The 14,990-nt window shown below is 38.2% G+C and overlaps 1 protein-coding gene across 1 annotated transcript in view; it reads left to right on the plus strand.

Annotated features, from left to right (window-relative positions):
* Positions 1 to 14,990, plus strand: part of Dpy19l2 (dpy-19 like 2) — a 110,479-nt gene that overhangs the window by 83,674 nt on the left and 11,815 nt on the right. The window contains exons 16-17 of the mRNA XM_048446638.3: positions 326 to 372; positions 13,488 to 13,512. Coding sequence (XP_048302595.2) covers positions 326 to 372; positions 13,488 to 13,512 — 72 coding nt within the window. The remainder of the gene's footprint in view (positions 1 to 325; positions 373 to 13,487; positions 13,513 to 14,990) is intronic.

Raw genomic sequence — 14,990 nt, forward strand, 5'->3', positions numbered from 1 at the left:
CCACTTCCACTGAGTATACCAGGAAGCTGCTAGCATAAGTTTATGATTTAAAGCTGGGAGCAATCTACTACAGAGGTCTTAACATTAAGAAGGTGATTTTCATGGTGTCACCTGTAATCTCAGGATGTGGAGACTGAGTCACAAGGATCACCAGTTCCAGGGTGACCTAGGCCAGGGACACATTTATACCCAAAAAAGACAAAAGAAAACAAAGAAGAAAGCAAAGGAAAAGAACCTTGGTGGTAAGGGAGGTTTATACCAATGAGTCCACGTTTCTGTATATCACATTATGTCATAAAGTCTCTTTGATTGATTCTGTTTACAGATTGTTCGTGATATCATTTGTGTCTTATGTACAAACACTTACCTAAGGTAATTTTTTCAGATTTTAAAATCATACTATATTCATTATTAAGTAACTTACTGAAATATTAATTTTTCTAATGACTGTTTACTTCAACATTATGAACAAAAGAGGAAATAAGAAATAGATTTAATTTTTCAAAAAATGTTACTCCTATGGATTTAGACTATTTATTCAAAATTGCTTTATATATATTTGTTTTGAAATAACTAAAATTTTAAACTTAATTTTTATATATATCATGAAAGTTTAAAGTTCATAAACAGAAATAACCTGTTTTATTTGAGCCATCATTATTTTTAACTTTCAGAAAAGAAATATCTGTTATATTTCTATATAAGTATTAAATGTTTTACCAAAAGTATTTCTTAAAATATTTGTCGTATCACATCTTTAGTGGTTTCAGTAAAATTGTTAGAATTAGGGCACAGACTAGGGCCAATGAAATATAATATAACTTGTATCACACATAACTGAGAAAAATACCTTCTGAAGAAATGTTATTTCAAACTATATTTAATATTAGTAGTTATATCATTTAATTTTACTTAATATCATTTAATTTTTGAATAGTTTACATTTTCAGAAATATTATACCAACCATGCTGAGAGTCCTTTCAAGCCTTGTGTACTCTATGCTTGTGTTTTATTAGCAGATTTGTGTGGTTGTCAGTAAAGCTATTAAGACCTCGAGTGCACTTGTGCAATGGTTTCCAAACCAGGGTTCTAATAAGCACACTCTGTTTCATGTGGGTCAGATGGAAGCTGGAGATGTGTGTCGTGCTAAATAAGTGTCCTTGATAATTCCTTCCATAAGAATGCATGAAGGGACGTAGAACATTCCACTGTACGAACCATAACTGATAGAGATGTGAAAACTGTCCTCAGATACTGGCAAACTGATGGAATGTGGAAGAAGAAAAGCTTGTGGAACAAATGGGTGGGAGGCAGTAACTCAGAATAGGGGAGTCTTTTATTGACTACATATTTGAAAGTGAAGTTTTATGTTTTTTTCAAGATCTGTTTATTATATTTCTTCTTAGTGATTTATTTTTTCTTAGACAACAAGCATATATATATAATACCCATACCTAATATAATTTGAAGCAAGGAATGAATTCCTAATATGTGTGAATTTTGAAATGTCTATATAGTCAAAACTATATAAAACTTTCTGGTATTCTGTGTTCGTTTGTTGGTTACAAATATTATTCATATAAAAGAGAAAACTATTCAAAATACCTTAGATAGTTTCCTGTTGTACACAGAGATCATTGTGGCAGTTACTGGTCTCATTGCTATAACAAAAACACCATAAGACAGGGAGGGTTTATTGTACTAATTTTCCAGGGGACACGGTCCATCATGGTCACAGGGAGGAGGCAGTGGAACACTGTCTACACAGCCAGAAAGCAGAGAGTGGTGACGCTTGTCCACTTCGGGCCTTCTCCTTTGAGTTACCCAGCAATGTAATAGTGCACCCGCATTTAGGAGGGGTTTCCTACTGTAATTAACCTGATCTGAATAATCTCTCATAGACATTCCAAGGATTTGTTTGTTTCCATGGTGATTTTAAATACTGTCAAGATGACAATCTGAATCATCACAACTTGATCAACTTGATCCCCCAAATATACCAGTTTTAAGACATAACCTTATTTCTTGTTCCCATTCACTCATGGCACCTCTAAATATGAAACACACTCATCAGTCTTCAAGTACCCATTGTCTTTAGTAATTCAAACACAGGACAAAAGTCTGAAGTCCAAGGCTTATCTGAGACTCAAGGCAACCAATACTTTTCACCCTCTACTTTTGCTTCTTGAAAATAGATTGCTTTCAGTCTGCCCCAGCCATACAACTGTCACACATTTTCCACGGAAAATAGTTTGGTCCCATGTTGGTTTCTTCCCTGTCAGCTGGAGTTGGTGAGCTCCCATTAGCTCGGGTAATCTGTTTCAGTAGGTGTCTCCATCATGGTCTTGACCTCTTTGCTCCTATTCTCATTTTTCCCACTCTTCAACTGGACTTTGGGAGTTCAGACCAGGGCTCCATTGTGGATCTCTGCCTCTGCTTCCATCAGTTGTTGCATGAAGGTTTTTTGGTGACATTTAAGGTAGTCATCAATCTGACTATAGGGCAAGGCCAGTTCAGGCACCATCTCCACTGTTGCTTAGGGTCTTAGCTGAAGTCATCCTTGTGAATTCCTGAGAATTTCTCTAGTGCCAGGTTTCCTGTTAGCCCCATTATGGCTCCCTTAATCAAGATATCTCTCTCCTTGCTCTCTATCTTTGTCCTTCCCCCTTCTTGACTATCCCATTCCCTCAAGTTTTTCTCCCCCATTCTTCTCTCCTTCTCCTGACATTCCCCCCTTCCTCATGCTCCCAATTTTCTCAGATCTTGCCTATTTCCCCTTCCCATGGGGGGGATCTATATATGTTTCTCTTAGGGTTATCCTTGTTACTTAGCTTCTATGGGGTTGTGGACTATAGGTTCTTTATCCTTTGCTTTACAGGTAATATCTACTAATAAATGAGTATGTACCATGCTCCTCTTTCTGGGTCTGGGTTAACTCACTCAGGATGGTTTTTTCTAGTTCCATCCATTTTCATGCAATTTTTAAGACTTTTTTCTTTTTTACCACTAAGTAGTACTCCATTGTGTAAATGTACCACATTTCTTTTTCCATTCTTTGGCTGAGGGCCATCTAGGTTGTTTCCAGGTTCTGGCTATTACAAATAAAGCTGTTATGGACATAATTGAGAAAATGTCTTTGTAGTATGATTGAGTGTCCTTTGGGCATATGCCCAAGGGTGGTATTGCTGGGTCTTGAAGTAGGTAGATTCTAAATTTTTGAGAAACTGCCATACTGATTTCCAGAGTAATTATACAACTTTGCATTCCCACCAGCAATGGAAGAGTGTTCCCCTTACTCTGCATCCTCTCTAGGATGAGCTATCATTGGTGTTTTTGATCTTAGCTTTTCTCACTGGTATCAGATGATATTTCAGAGTTGTTTTGATTTGCATTTGCCTGTTGGCTAAGGATGTTGAGCATTTCCTTAAGTGTCTTTCAGCCATTTGAGATTCTGTTGAGAATTCTCTTTTTAGATCTGTACCCATTTTTAAATTGGATTATTTAGAATTTTGATGTATAATTTCTTGAATTCTTTATATATTTGGGAGATCGGTCCTCTCTGATGTGGGGTTGATGAAGATCTCTTCCTATTCAGAATGCTGTTTTACTGTCTTATTGACTGTGTCCTTTGCCTTACAGAAGCTCTCAGTTTCAGGAGGCCCCATTTATCTATTGTTGCTCTCAGTGTCTGTGCTGCTGGTGTCACGTTTAGGAAGTGGTCTCCTGTGCCCATGTGTTGAAGGCTACTTCTCACTTTATCTTCTGTCAGCTTCAGTGTGGTCAGATTTACACTGAGGACTTTGATTCATTTTAATTGATTGTATTTCAAATAGGTTTTGTGAAGGTAACACCACCTGCTTTGAGTTTATGTGTGCCACTGCCACTTTATGTCTAGAATAGCATTTCATAGCATTCCTCCTATCTTCTAGCTCTTACGAGTTTTCAACCCTCTTCTGTGATGTGCCTTGAGCCTTGGTAGTATACTGCATTTGATACAGTGGTTTTGTAATCTTATTGAAATCGGGAAGTGTGGTTCCTGCACAAAATTGATTTGGCTATGTGTGTTCTTTTGTGCTTTCATACTTGGAGTTGCTCATTTCTCTTTATTAAAAAAATACATGATGGTTTTAATATTGTACTGAATCTGTAAGTTACTGTGGATGATATGGGCATTTTACCAATGTTAAGCCTTCTAATTCATGGGAATAGGATTGTCTTTTGTGATTATAATTTTTCTTTTATATTGATTTTTATTGAGCTCTACATTTTTCTCTGCTCCCCTACCTGCCTTTCCCCTGCCCACTTCAACCCTCCCCCAAGTTCCCCATGCTCCAAAGTTACTCAGGAGATCTTGTCTTTTTCTACTTCCCTTGTAGATTAGATCTATGTAAGTCTCTCTTAGGGTCCTCATTGTTGTCTAAGTTCTCTGGGATTGTGGTTTGTAGGCTGGTTTTCTTTGCTTTATGTTTAAAAACCACCTATGAGTGAGTACATGTAATAATTGTCTTTCTGAATCTGGGCTACTTCACACAAAGTAATGTTCTCTAGCTCCATCCATTTTCCTGCAAAATTCAAGATGTCATTATTTTTTTTCTGCTGTGTAGTACTCCATTGTGTAAATGTACCACATTTTCCTTATTCATTCTTCAGTCGAGGAACATTTGGGTTGTTTCCAGATTCTGGCTATAACAAATAATGCTGCTATGAATATAGCTGAGTACATGTCCTTGTAGCACAATTGAGCATCCTTTGGATATATACCCAAAAGTGGTATTACTGGGTCTTGAAGAAGGTTGTTTCCTAATTTTTTGAGAAATCACCATACTGACATCCAAAGGGGCTATACCAGCTTGCATTCCCACCAGCAATGCAGAAGTGTTCCCTTTTCCCCACATCCTCTCCAGCATAAATTGTCATCAGTATTTTTGATCTTGTCCATTTTTACAGGTGTAAGATGGAATCTCAGAGTTATTTTGATTTATATTTCTCTGATGACTAAGGATGTTGAACATTCCTTAAGTGTCTTTCAGCCATTTTAGATTCCTCTGTTGAGAGGTCTCTGTTTAGGTCTGTGCTCCATTTTTATTTAATCATTTGTACTTTTGATGACAAATTTCTTGGGTTCTTTGTATATTTTGGAGATCAGCCCTCTGGCTGGTGATTTCTCATTCAGTAGGCTGTCATTTTGTCTTGTTGATCATGTCCTTTGCTTTACAGAAGCTTTTCCGTCTCAGGAGGTCCCATTTATTACTTGTTTCTCTCAGTGTCGGCGTTGCTGGGGTTATATTTAGGAAGAGATCTCCTGTGCCAATGCACTCAAGTGTGCTTCCCACTTTCTCTTCTATAAGGATCAGTGTGGATGGCTTTATGTTGACATCTTTGATCCATTTAGACTTGAGTTTTATGAATGGCAATAGATATGGGTCTATTTTCATTCTTCTACATGTTGATATCCAGTTATGTCAGCACCATTTGTTGAATATGCTTTCTTTTTTCCATTTGACATTTTTTGTTTCTTTGTCAAAAATCAGGTGTTGGAAGGTGTGTGGATTAATATCCAGGTCTTCTATTCGGTTCCATTGGTCCTCCTGTCTGTTCTTATGCCATCACCAGGCTGTTTTCAGTGCTCTAGCTCTGCAGTAGAGTTTGAAGTCAGGGATTGTGATGCCTCCCAAAGTTTTTTTATTATACAGGATTGTTTTGGCTATCCTGTGTTTCTTGCTTTTCCATATGAAGTGAGTACTGTTCTTTCTGTGAAGAATTTTGCTGAGATTTTGATGGGCATTGCATTGAATCTGTAGATTGCTTTTGGTAAGACTGCCATTTTTACTATGTTAATTCTGCCTACCCAAGGGCATGGGAGATCTTTCCACTTTCTGGTGTCTTCTTCAATTTCTTTCTTCAATGATCTAAAGTCCTTGTCATACAAGTCTTCCACTTGTTTGGTTAGAGTTACTCTGATAGATTTTATGTTATTTTTGACTATTGTGAAGGGTGTTGTTTCTCTGATTTCTTCCCCAGCCCTTTTATTATCTGTGTATAGGAGGGCTACTGATTTTTTTACATTAATCTTATATCCTGCTACAGTACTGAAAGGGTTTATGAGTTGTAGAAGTTCCTTGGTAAAATTTTTGGGATCGCTTATATAAACTATCATATCATCAGCAAACAGTGAGAGTTTGACTTCTTCTTTTCCAATTTGTATCCCCTTGATCTCCTTTTGGTGTCTTATTGTTCTAACTAGGACCTTAACAATTATATTGAATAGATATGGAGAGAGTGGACAACTTGTCTTGTTCCTGATTTCAGTGGAATCGCTGGGAGTTTCTCTCCATTTAGTTTGATGTTGGCTGGTGGCTTGCTGTATATTGCCTTTATTATGTTCAGTGTGCTACTTGTATCCTTGGTCTCTCCAAGACCTTTATCATGAAGAGATTTTGTACTTTTGTCGAAAGCTTTTCGGCATATAATGAGATAATCATGTAGTTTTTATTTTTCAGTTTTCAAACTGCATTTCTTTTATATTTGAACTTTTTTAGCATTTTGACTCCATTTTCAGGGCCAGGGTATACTTCTTTCACTGGTTCTGGTTCCAGGATCAAAGTATATTTCTTTGGCTCTGGTTTTAGAAGCAGGTTATATTTCTTTGGTTCTGGGTTCAGGGCAAAAATGTTTCTTTCACCAGCTCTGGTTTCAGGATCAGGGTAGGTTTCTTTCACTAACTCTGACTTTAGGAACAGCGTGGATTTCCTTTACTAGCTCTGATTTCAGTACCAGGGTCAGTTTCTTAGGCTAGCTCTTTTTCCCTACACTTCTTTCTGTATTAATAAAAATGAAACATTTTAACTTTAACACAACAAAACAGTTTTCAGGGAAAATTATGTTTATAATATTTAATCCATCTGTATTTAGAAAATTCAGAGAAAGCGCTTCACCATCCTTCTCATCTTAGTGATTCCCAAGTTTTGTACCTAACTTACTTTCTATCATAACCAAGGAAAACTGCAAGTCTGTTTAGTCTTTGACTCTTTCAAAGCCCCCCAAAAGGATGTGATATTACATGACAACAGAGACATCTTGCTTCCTGGACAGTCACCAAAGTTTCTCTGCAATATTGGGGCATCTATCTTCAGTCTACAGGTCCAGAATATCTGGCAGACTTTTCAGTGAAGCAGGAAATTTGAAGGAATGTCCTACCTTATATTGGCAAAGTTCAACAGTAACTTTCCTGTGTGTCCTGTAGAATGTTGACAGACTCTTCCATGAATCAGGAATTTTGAAGAACTGCTCCATATTGTTTTGGCAAAGTTAAGCAGTCACTTTCCTGTGGGCTCTGCATGTCAAGTTTGCACAGCACCTAGTCAAGCAATCAAGGCAATAACAGTTTCTTGCCCAAATGGCTAATCTTGCCCAAATAGCTAAACTCCTATGGAATTTTTTCAATGTTCATCCTCCTTTTATGAATAAATTGGTGTTTCCAGGAGCAGTTGTGTCTCATTGTCATGAAAAACCTTGGGTTATTAAACATCTTAAGTGACATATTCTGTAAGTCTTTGAAATGTTTAAAAACCATCTATCTGTCAAAAATATACCCATTTAAACTTGAAAACACACCTAATGTGACTATAATTTAATTATTATAGATTAAGTACTAACCTCATTTCTTAATTATATATTGTGTTTTATATTTCCCTAAATTATAGCAAACACCCGTAACCCACCAAATAACCAACAGCCACCTATACCATTTATTGGGAATGTGGAAGTCCTTTTCTCTAGACTACTTTCTATTGCCTGTGGGTGAAACATCTTTAAGGGTCCCTGAGAAAATTTGAGATAATGGGCAATTCCTGGGAAGACAAATTGTATTCTTTGTTGATATATATCACCTGTCAAGATTCAGGAGATCTCCCTTGATCAATCTTGATTGAATTCATTCCTGAAGAAATCAACAGCCTTTTGTCTTCTGTAGGAACAAAATCAAAGCCCATTCTCCAAAGGATTTTTAAATTCCCTTTGACAAATACAGGATTGAATTCTTAAGTATCTAGGGTTAGTTCAATCCTGCAGTCCTGTTCACAATCCCATGTCTGTCAGCAGTGTCCCTTTCCCACCAGCATTCAAAAAGCTTAAGATGAGCACAATACTATACAGAATTCAGACTCCCTGTGTAAATCCCATCTCTGCCTTACTTTTTCTTCTACATTACTCTTACTTTCTCTATAAAGTCTTTATTTTTATAAACTATTTTTTCTTTCTGTGACTGTCTATACCCATTTTCTTTTCTTTCTTAAGACTACACACACTGTAAAATACACTGGAACCTGTTACCAGGTTCATCTATCTGGATCTCTTTTTCCGCATATTTTTAGGTTTTTTCTTTCACCTAAATGAGCAAAAAGCTGCTAAGCAGCAAGGCTAGGACCTCTGTGAAGCTTTGGTGACTGAATTGGCCCACTTCTTGGGTTGAGAAAGCCAAGCCTAAAGTTCACAGGGAGGTTTGTACCTGAGAACTTCATTCAACAGTCCTAGCTGCAGGAAGTCAGTATCCACATTGCAAAAGTGGTTTTTACTTAGCTTGCCATTTCTAGTTTTTCTTTAGCATGGCCAGTTGAACAGCAGTGTCTCTTAAGGGAGCCATGTCCTTTTCATTCCTTCTTTTCTCCCTCCCTCCCTCCCTCCCTCCTTTTCTTCTTCCTTCCTGTCTATATTTCTGTCTTTATTTCTTTTTTTTCCCAGATTTCTTAGACCTTACGTGAAAATGCAGTCACATGCTAGGTGCCAAAATATTGTTTGTTTTTATTCTCTTGGCTCTTTTGAAAATTTAGTTCTAGGTTAATGCCAAAATGTTATTTTTCCTACTCTTTGGCTCGTTAGTTTTTTGGGGGACCACCACCTAGCTCCCATATTATTCTATACTGAGTCTTCTTATTATTTATAAATGTCCTGTCTTAGCTTGGCTTATTTATATCCAGCTTTTCTTAAATTATCCCGGCTACCTTTTGTCTTCAGACTTTTTCCTTTCACTTTCACTCTTACTCCATGGCTGGCTGTGTGACTGGGTAACTTGCCCCTACTGCCCTCCTCTCCTTGTTCTTGTCCCTTCTTCTCTTTTGCTTGTCCTTCTCTTTCTCTCAGAATTCTCCTATTTATTCTCTCTGTCTGCCAGCACACCTGTCCTTTCCCCTGCCTTGGTATTGGGCATTCAGCTCTTTATTAGACCATCAGGTGTTTTAGGCAGGCAAAATATCACAACTTCACAGACTTAAACAAATGCAATATAAAAGAATGTAAAATGTCTTTGTATCATTAAGATAAATATTCCACAGCATAAACAATTGTAATACATGTTTAACAGAAACTGGCGCAGAAGAAAGGATCCCATTCCCAAACTGAGGGGTGGGAGCATAACAAAGACAGACTTAACCAAATTAAGACTAAAACACAGCAGCAAAAATATTAAAAACTGAAGCTCTGTGTCTGGTAAGTGGTGCTCATTGTGGAATCATTTGGCCCTCAAAGATCATGGGTACTCAAATCTCTAAATCTCTACCTCTGGTAGCATAAATAGACCCTCTCTTGGCCCAGCTACAATCCATGCATGCAGATTTCCTCAGTAGATTTCTTTTTTTTTGCTTATAACTGCTTGACCAGTAGCTCAGGCTTACAATTAACAAACTCTTATATTTCAAGTTAACCTATATTCCTTATTTATGCTCTGCCACATGGCAGTACCTTTACTCAATATGGCATGATGATCTTGATCTCTCTGCATCTGGCCAGCATCTCCCAATGTCACCCTTCTCCTTCCCATCATCTTTAGTTTGGTTGACCCACCTATGTTTTATACCTGGCCACTGACCAGTCTGTATTTTATTAATCCAATTTGAATGACAAATCTTTACAGTGTTCAAGAGGATTACAGCATGGGGCAGTACATAAAATAGCAACAACATAAACACCACAGCTTCATGCTTAGGAACACTGATATAAAAATATCCTCAATTGTTGCAAGTGATGCGTAGCATCTTAAGGGAGGGGTCTAGAAGTGCAGAATCAACAACACAGACTTTGGGAGCCAGATAAAAACAAAAGTCGACTACTTTTATTGAGGGTATCGGCGGGCCTCTTATACCCCCTCCAGGACGCAGGGGTGGTGCCAATCTGGAATGCATTATGGTCTCTCTCTACTCAGTAGGAATCAGGGAACTATTGCCCCGATCTTGTTGACTCTGCCTCAGGAGCACCCAGCAATTGGACTGTGTCTGTCTTCGATTGGCTTGCTAAACAAGACCTTACCCCTTATTGACTATCAGCCCTCAAAGGGGCCAAAAAGTGGTGACACACACATTTAATCCCAACACTCTGGAGGCAGAGGCAGGCAGGTCTTGGTGAATTTGAGGCCAGCTGGATCTACAGAGTGAGTTGCAGAACAGGCTCCATAACTACTGAGAAACCTGTCTCAAAAAAAAAGATAGTCCTTAAGGCCAGCATCTGTACCTTAACAACGAGGCAGAAGACCATTTCAAATTTTGACGTGATCTTTTTTGTAGACATGAGAACACTTGATGTATCCATATTAACAAACCTGATTGCCAAATGCTCCCAAAATACCTGTAGTAGTACAAAGTATGATTGCTAGGAGAGGCCTATGAGGCTTGTGTATAGCTAAAGAGGTTACAGTTAGGAGGGAGGTCACCCTACAAATGAGTTCTTTAACTTCTCATGTGAGCTTTATCTTTGCCAAGGGGCAGATCAAGTAGAGGAAACAAGGAATTCATCTCTCATTCCAGAATGAGAAAAAACAACTTAAGTCAATTAATAGAGCCACAGAGTTATTGGAGGTCTGCCAAGGTGTATTGTTCCTTGAATGTCAGGCTGAAAGACAAGGGGTGTAATTTTCAAGCTATGGCAAATCTTAGAAAAGCATAAGGAGGAAAAGACTGGAGTTTTTCAGGGGCCACCCAGAGGTTGAGTGTGACCAAATCTTCAAGGAGTGGCAAAGATACCCTTTTTAGATATTGAGCAGCAGGATGTAGTCCATGCAATGGACATCATTGGCAACACTGTGAAACATAGAGCTGACAAACAGTAGGACTATTTTTCATGCTTTGGGGTAAGATTGTCCATTGGTATCTTTGGGCAGGTTGCTACATGTTAAGTTCCCAGACTGCGAAGGTAAAGCATCATTTATCTGATGTTGCAAATGGAATCTAAAACATAAACAGTCCTTGTTATCTAAGATAAAGATTTAGTGAGGGGGGGGAGTAGTACTGGGATGGGGCAGGCCAGTCTATGCAGTACCCATTCTTTGCATTTTTTTTCATTAACAACGTACAGGTCCTAGAGTAATGGCCGACCTCTGTGGATGACAAATATGGTGGTGTTAGTCTGCTTGTGAAAGGTTCTAGTGGGCATCCAATTAGACTAATACACTACTGTCTGTCCTGTGTACTGGAAGGACCTCGATGGTAACCATAGTTCCTTCCCTCCTATTGTGACCAATGTCCCTTGTAGTCTTTGGGGAAAGGATATTCTAGAAGACATGTTGTAGTTTTGACCACAGTTGATAGGGCATTCTTTGAAGATATGATCCATGGCAAAGTGGGCCTCTCAGGGAGCTCCTTCCTGACTGAATACCTAGAAGCACAACTCCAATTCTAAAGGCCACTGCCAGCCATGAGCCATCAAGGTAGTGGGTCCATGACCCTATTTCTCTTTCTTGGCTCTCTGATACTGACATTGGGTGGAACAGTGGTCCATAATAGAACCTAAAATAGTGGCCTTAAAAGAACTAGTCAATGAAAAAGTCAGACTGGGATGCTCAGCAAATTTCTTATTGTGTAGCATCTCTGACATCCCACAGTATCCATTTCAACATAGACTTACATTCACATGCTAATGAACTGATGTCTCAGGACATTCTTGAGGGGACTCCAATACTTCCACTCTCTTTCTAGCTTCAGCAATTTTCAGGAACTTTGGTGCAGGCTTCATATTCCTCTACTCTTGCATTTTCCATGCGTAAATTCCTGTAAAGCCATTGCCAGATGAATGAGTTAAACTAGTCCTGCTGCATCTCCAGGAATAACCTGTCATGGCTCTCTGGCCTGATCCTGGGGGATACTTCCTGAGGTGGTAGTTCTCAGTTAGGGCCCTTTTATTCCCAGTTTAGTCTCCTATCAAACTTCAAATTTTGCTTTTTATTACATTTACCATATATTTGGTGTGTGTGTGTGTGTGTGTGTGTGTGTTGCATGGGCAGCTGTATGTGTGTGCATACCATGACACACTTGTGGAGATCACAGGACAACGTGAGTTGATTCTCTACTTCTACTGTGTAGGTTCTGAAAATCTCAGGTCATCAGTCTTGGTAGCAGGAACATTTACCCACTGAACTATCTCATTTTCTCTATTTAAAAAAACCAGTATATTGAATTTAGCCTCAAAGTCTCAGTATATGGACAAAAGGCAATCAGATTCTATGCCAGAATATGTATGAATGTCTTCCATTCCTGTACTCAACAAAGTCCTTGTTCTTCTCTGAACTTAATGAGTCAGACCTGTATTGACATTTCTCTCAGTTTTCTTCTCTTCTAAATTCCCATCAGTGTGGCTGATCTATTCCAGTCCATGTCCAATGTGAATTTCCTATTTCTTCCTAAATCTTCCTACCCAGATGCCAAGGCCTAAGCACCATATGATAGCGATTGCCCCAGCAGGAGTGGTAATAATTTTCCGTACTGCTTTTCTCAGTGCTGAGAGAAAACATTGCCTCTCAATGTGGAAGAAAACAATGCCTTCTCTCTGTGGGAAGCTGCAGGGATCAGAGTAATCCGATTCCTCTCCTACCTTCCAGAGGACCTGTGAGCACCTTGAGGACTACTCTTGTGAATCCCCTCCAATCACAATATCACCTCTTTCTCCGAGAATATCCCTCCCTGTAAGGCCATTTATAAAGCACCATCTTTCTGTAGAGAAATAGAATAGACATTTTTATTTTGTATCAGATTACTATAAATTCTATGAACATAAAAATTAATTTCTATACTATTCATAGTATGCTCGCTGTGCAGTATTTAGAACACTATATGTTACTGTAGATAGTCAATAAATTGAGACTTTCAAGAAGTAAAATATTTGTATGCCTTAAAGATATTTACCAAGGTATGTATAAAATATTTATGTAGTTTATAATTGTGAAAATTTAAAACAAGCCAAAAGTTCAATGGTAATCATTGAAAGCACTGCATTTATAATTCATAGAATAAATATTAAACAGAAGTATGTCATTCTAGAGTTAAAGTCTCTAGGAATGAGTAGAACATATTCTGACTTAATCAAAGACCAGCCTTTTCATACACCATACATAAAGCAATCATAAATTATATCTTTGAAACTCTTTAATTTTACTAGCATATATAGTGTTTTACATTTTGTATTGTAATGGGCATTCAATAAACAAATCATTTTTCTTTTCTTTCAGAAAACAGATCCTTGACAACGGTGAGGTAAAAGCTCTCATTCTTGGTAGCCTTATCTGTTAAACCCTACTTGAAGAACAGTTTGCAGGGGTGCAACCTTCCTGCCGATGTAGATCCGTGCTGCTTGAACTTTGGGCAGTAGTACTCATTTCTTTTGAGACTTCTTCCTTTTGGTCTCAAAATTGAATAGTAATAATGATTTGAAAGTCAACTCAGAAAACACATAAAAATTGCCAGAAGTAACCCTTCAACTTTGAAAATTTTTTGGTGTATTTCTTTATCACCCTCCTTATCCTCTGTGCTATAGATACATGGGTTTTTATTTTATTTATTCATTTATTTTACAGAATATTATTCTGCACATACACAAGTTTGTAGTGTAAGGAAGGGCAGCCCACTGGAGTCAGTATAGGATACACCCAGGCACCAAACTCTCATTACAAAGATTGATTACCCAAGAAGGGCGAGCTGGGACGGGGGTTGCCTATAGACCTGGCAGAGGCAGACGGAAAGCAGGAGCAGCAGCAGCAGGTGTTCTGTTTGCTTGTTTTGTTTTTTGTTTGTTTATTTTTTGCAGGAGTAGGTTTTTAAGGAGAAAAGGGGGAGGTTTATGCTAGGGTGAGTGGATAGTCCTGATTGGATGTGTTAGTCAGTGTATCCAAATAATGAAGTTTGATTGTTGGAACTTGGTGTTTTGTCTTAGGAATAAGTCAGTGACCAAATAAGGAGATAGACCTTGGTGACTAGCTTTAAGATTTAATCTCACAGTTTAATAGGGGGGGGGGAAGTAATAGGCAAAACCAGCTCAGACCTGTTAGGGAGCCGTTCATGTTTCCTAAAACCTTTTGTATTCCATTAACTAATCTTTTAATAGTATTTTTTTTCTGGCCATGCAGCGTATCTGTTATTTGTTCTTCTATATTAGTCACAAAGTTTGTTTCCAGTTGAGGCTGTTAAAATACCTTGCTCATTCCCTGGGTAAAGTCCTAGAAGAAATGTGTCAGTCAAAGTAATTGGCTATTCTCTAGGATCTTGATAGGTTGGGATTACAGAAATTGGTCATTTTACTATTTCAGTGATTATTTCATTTCATTCTAAAGTACAAGCTGACTGTATGCCTTTTGATAAATGAAAAATACCACATTGTGGTGGGGTATTAGTACACTGTGTGAAAATATACTGTCGTGTTTGCTGTAATAAAAAGCTGAATGACCAATAACTATGCAGGAGGCATAGTCAGGATTTCCGGGGAGAGAAAGGAAGAGGAGGAGGAAGCTAAGTACATAAGAGAAGGCAGGAGACATGGAGAGGAAACAGGAGGTACAAAGAGGAAGAAAGGTAATGCCTTGTGGCAGAAAGTAGGTCAGTATAAATGGGCTAATTTAAGTTATAAGAGCTAGTTGAGACAAACCTAGGCCAAAGGCCAAGGTTTCATAATTAATAAGAAGTTTTTGTGTCGTTATTTGGGAGCTGAATGACCAGACAGAAAAAGATTTGTTACCCCA

Source organism: Myodes glareolus, chromosome 4, assembly GCF_982192425.1.
Source record: "Myodes glareolus chromosome 4, mMyoGla1.1, whole genome shotgun sequence".
Lineage (NCBI taxonomy): Eukaryota > Metazoa > Chordata > Mammalia > Rodentia > Cricetidae > Myodes > Myodes glareolus.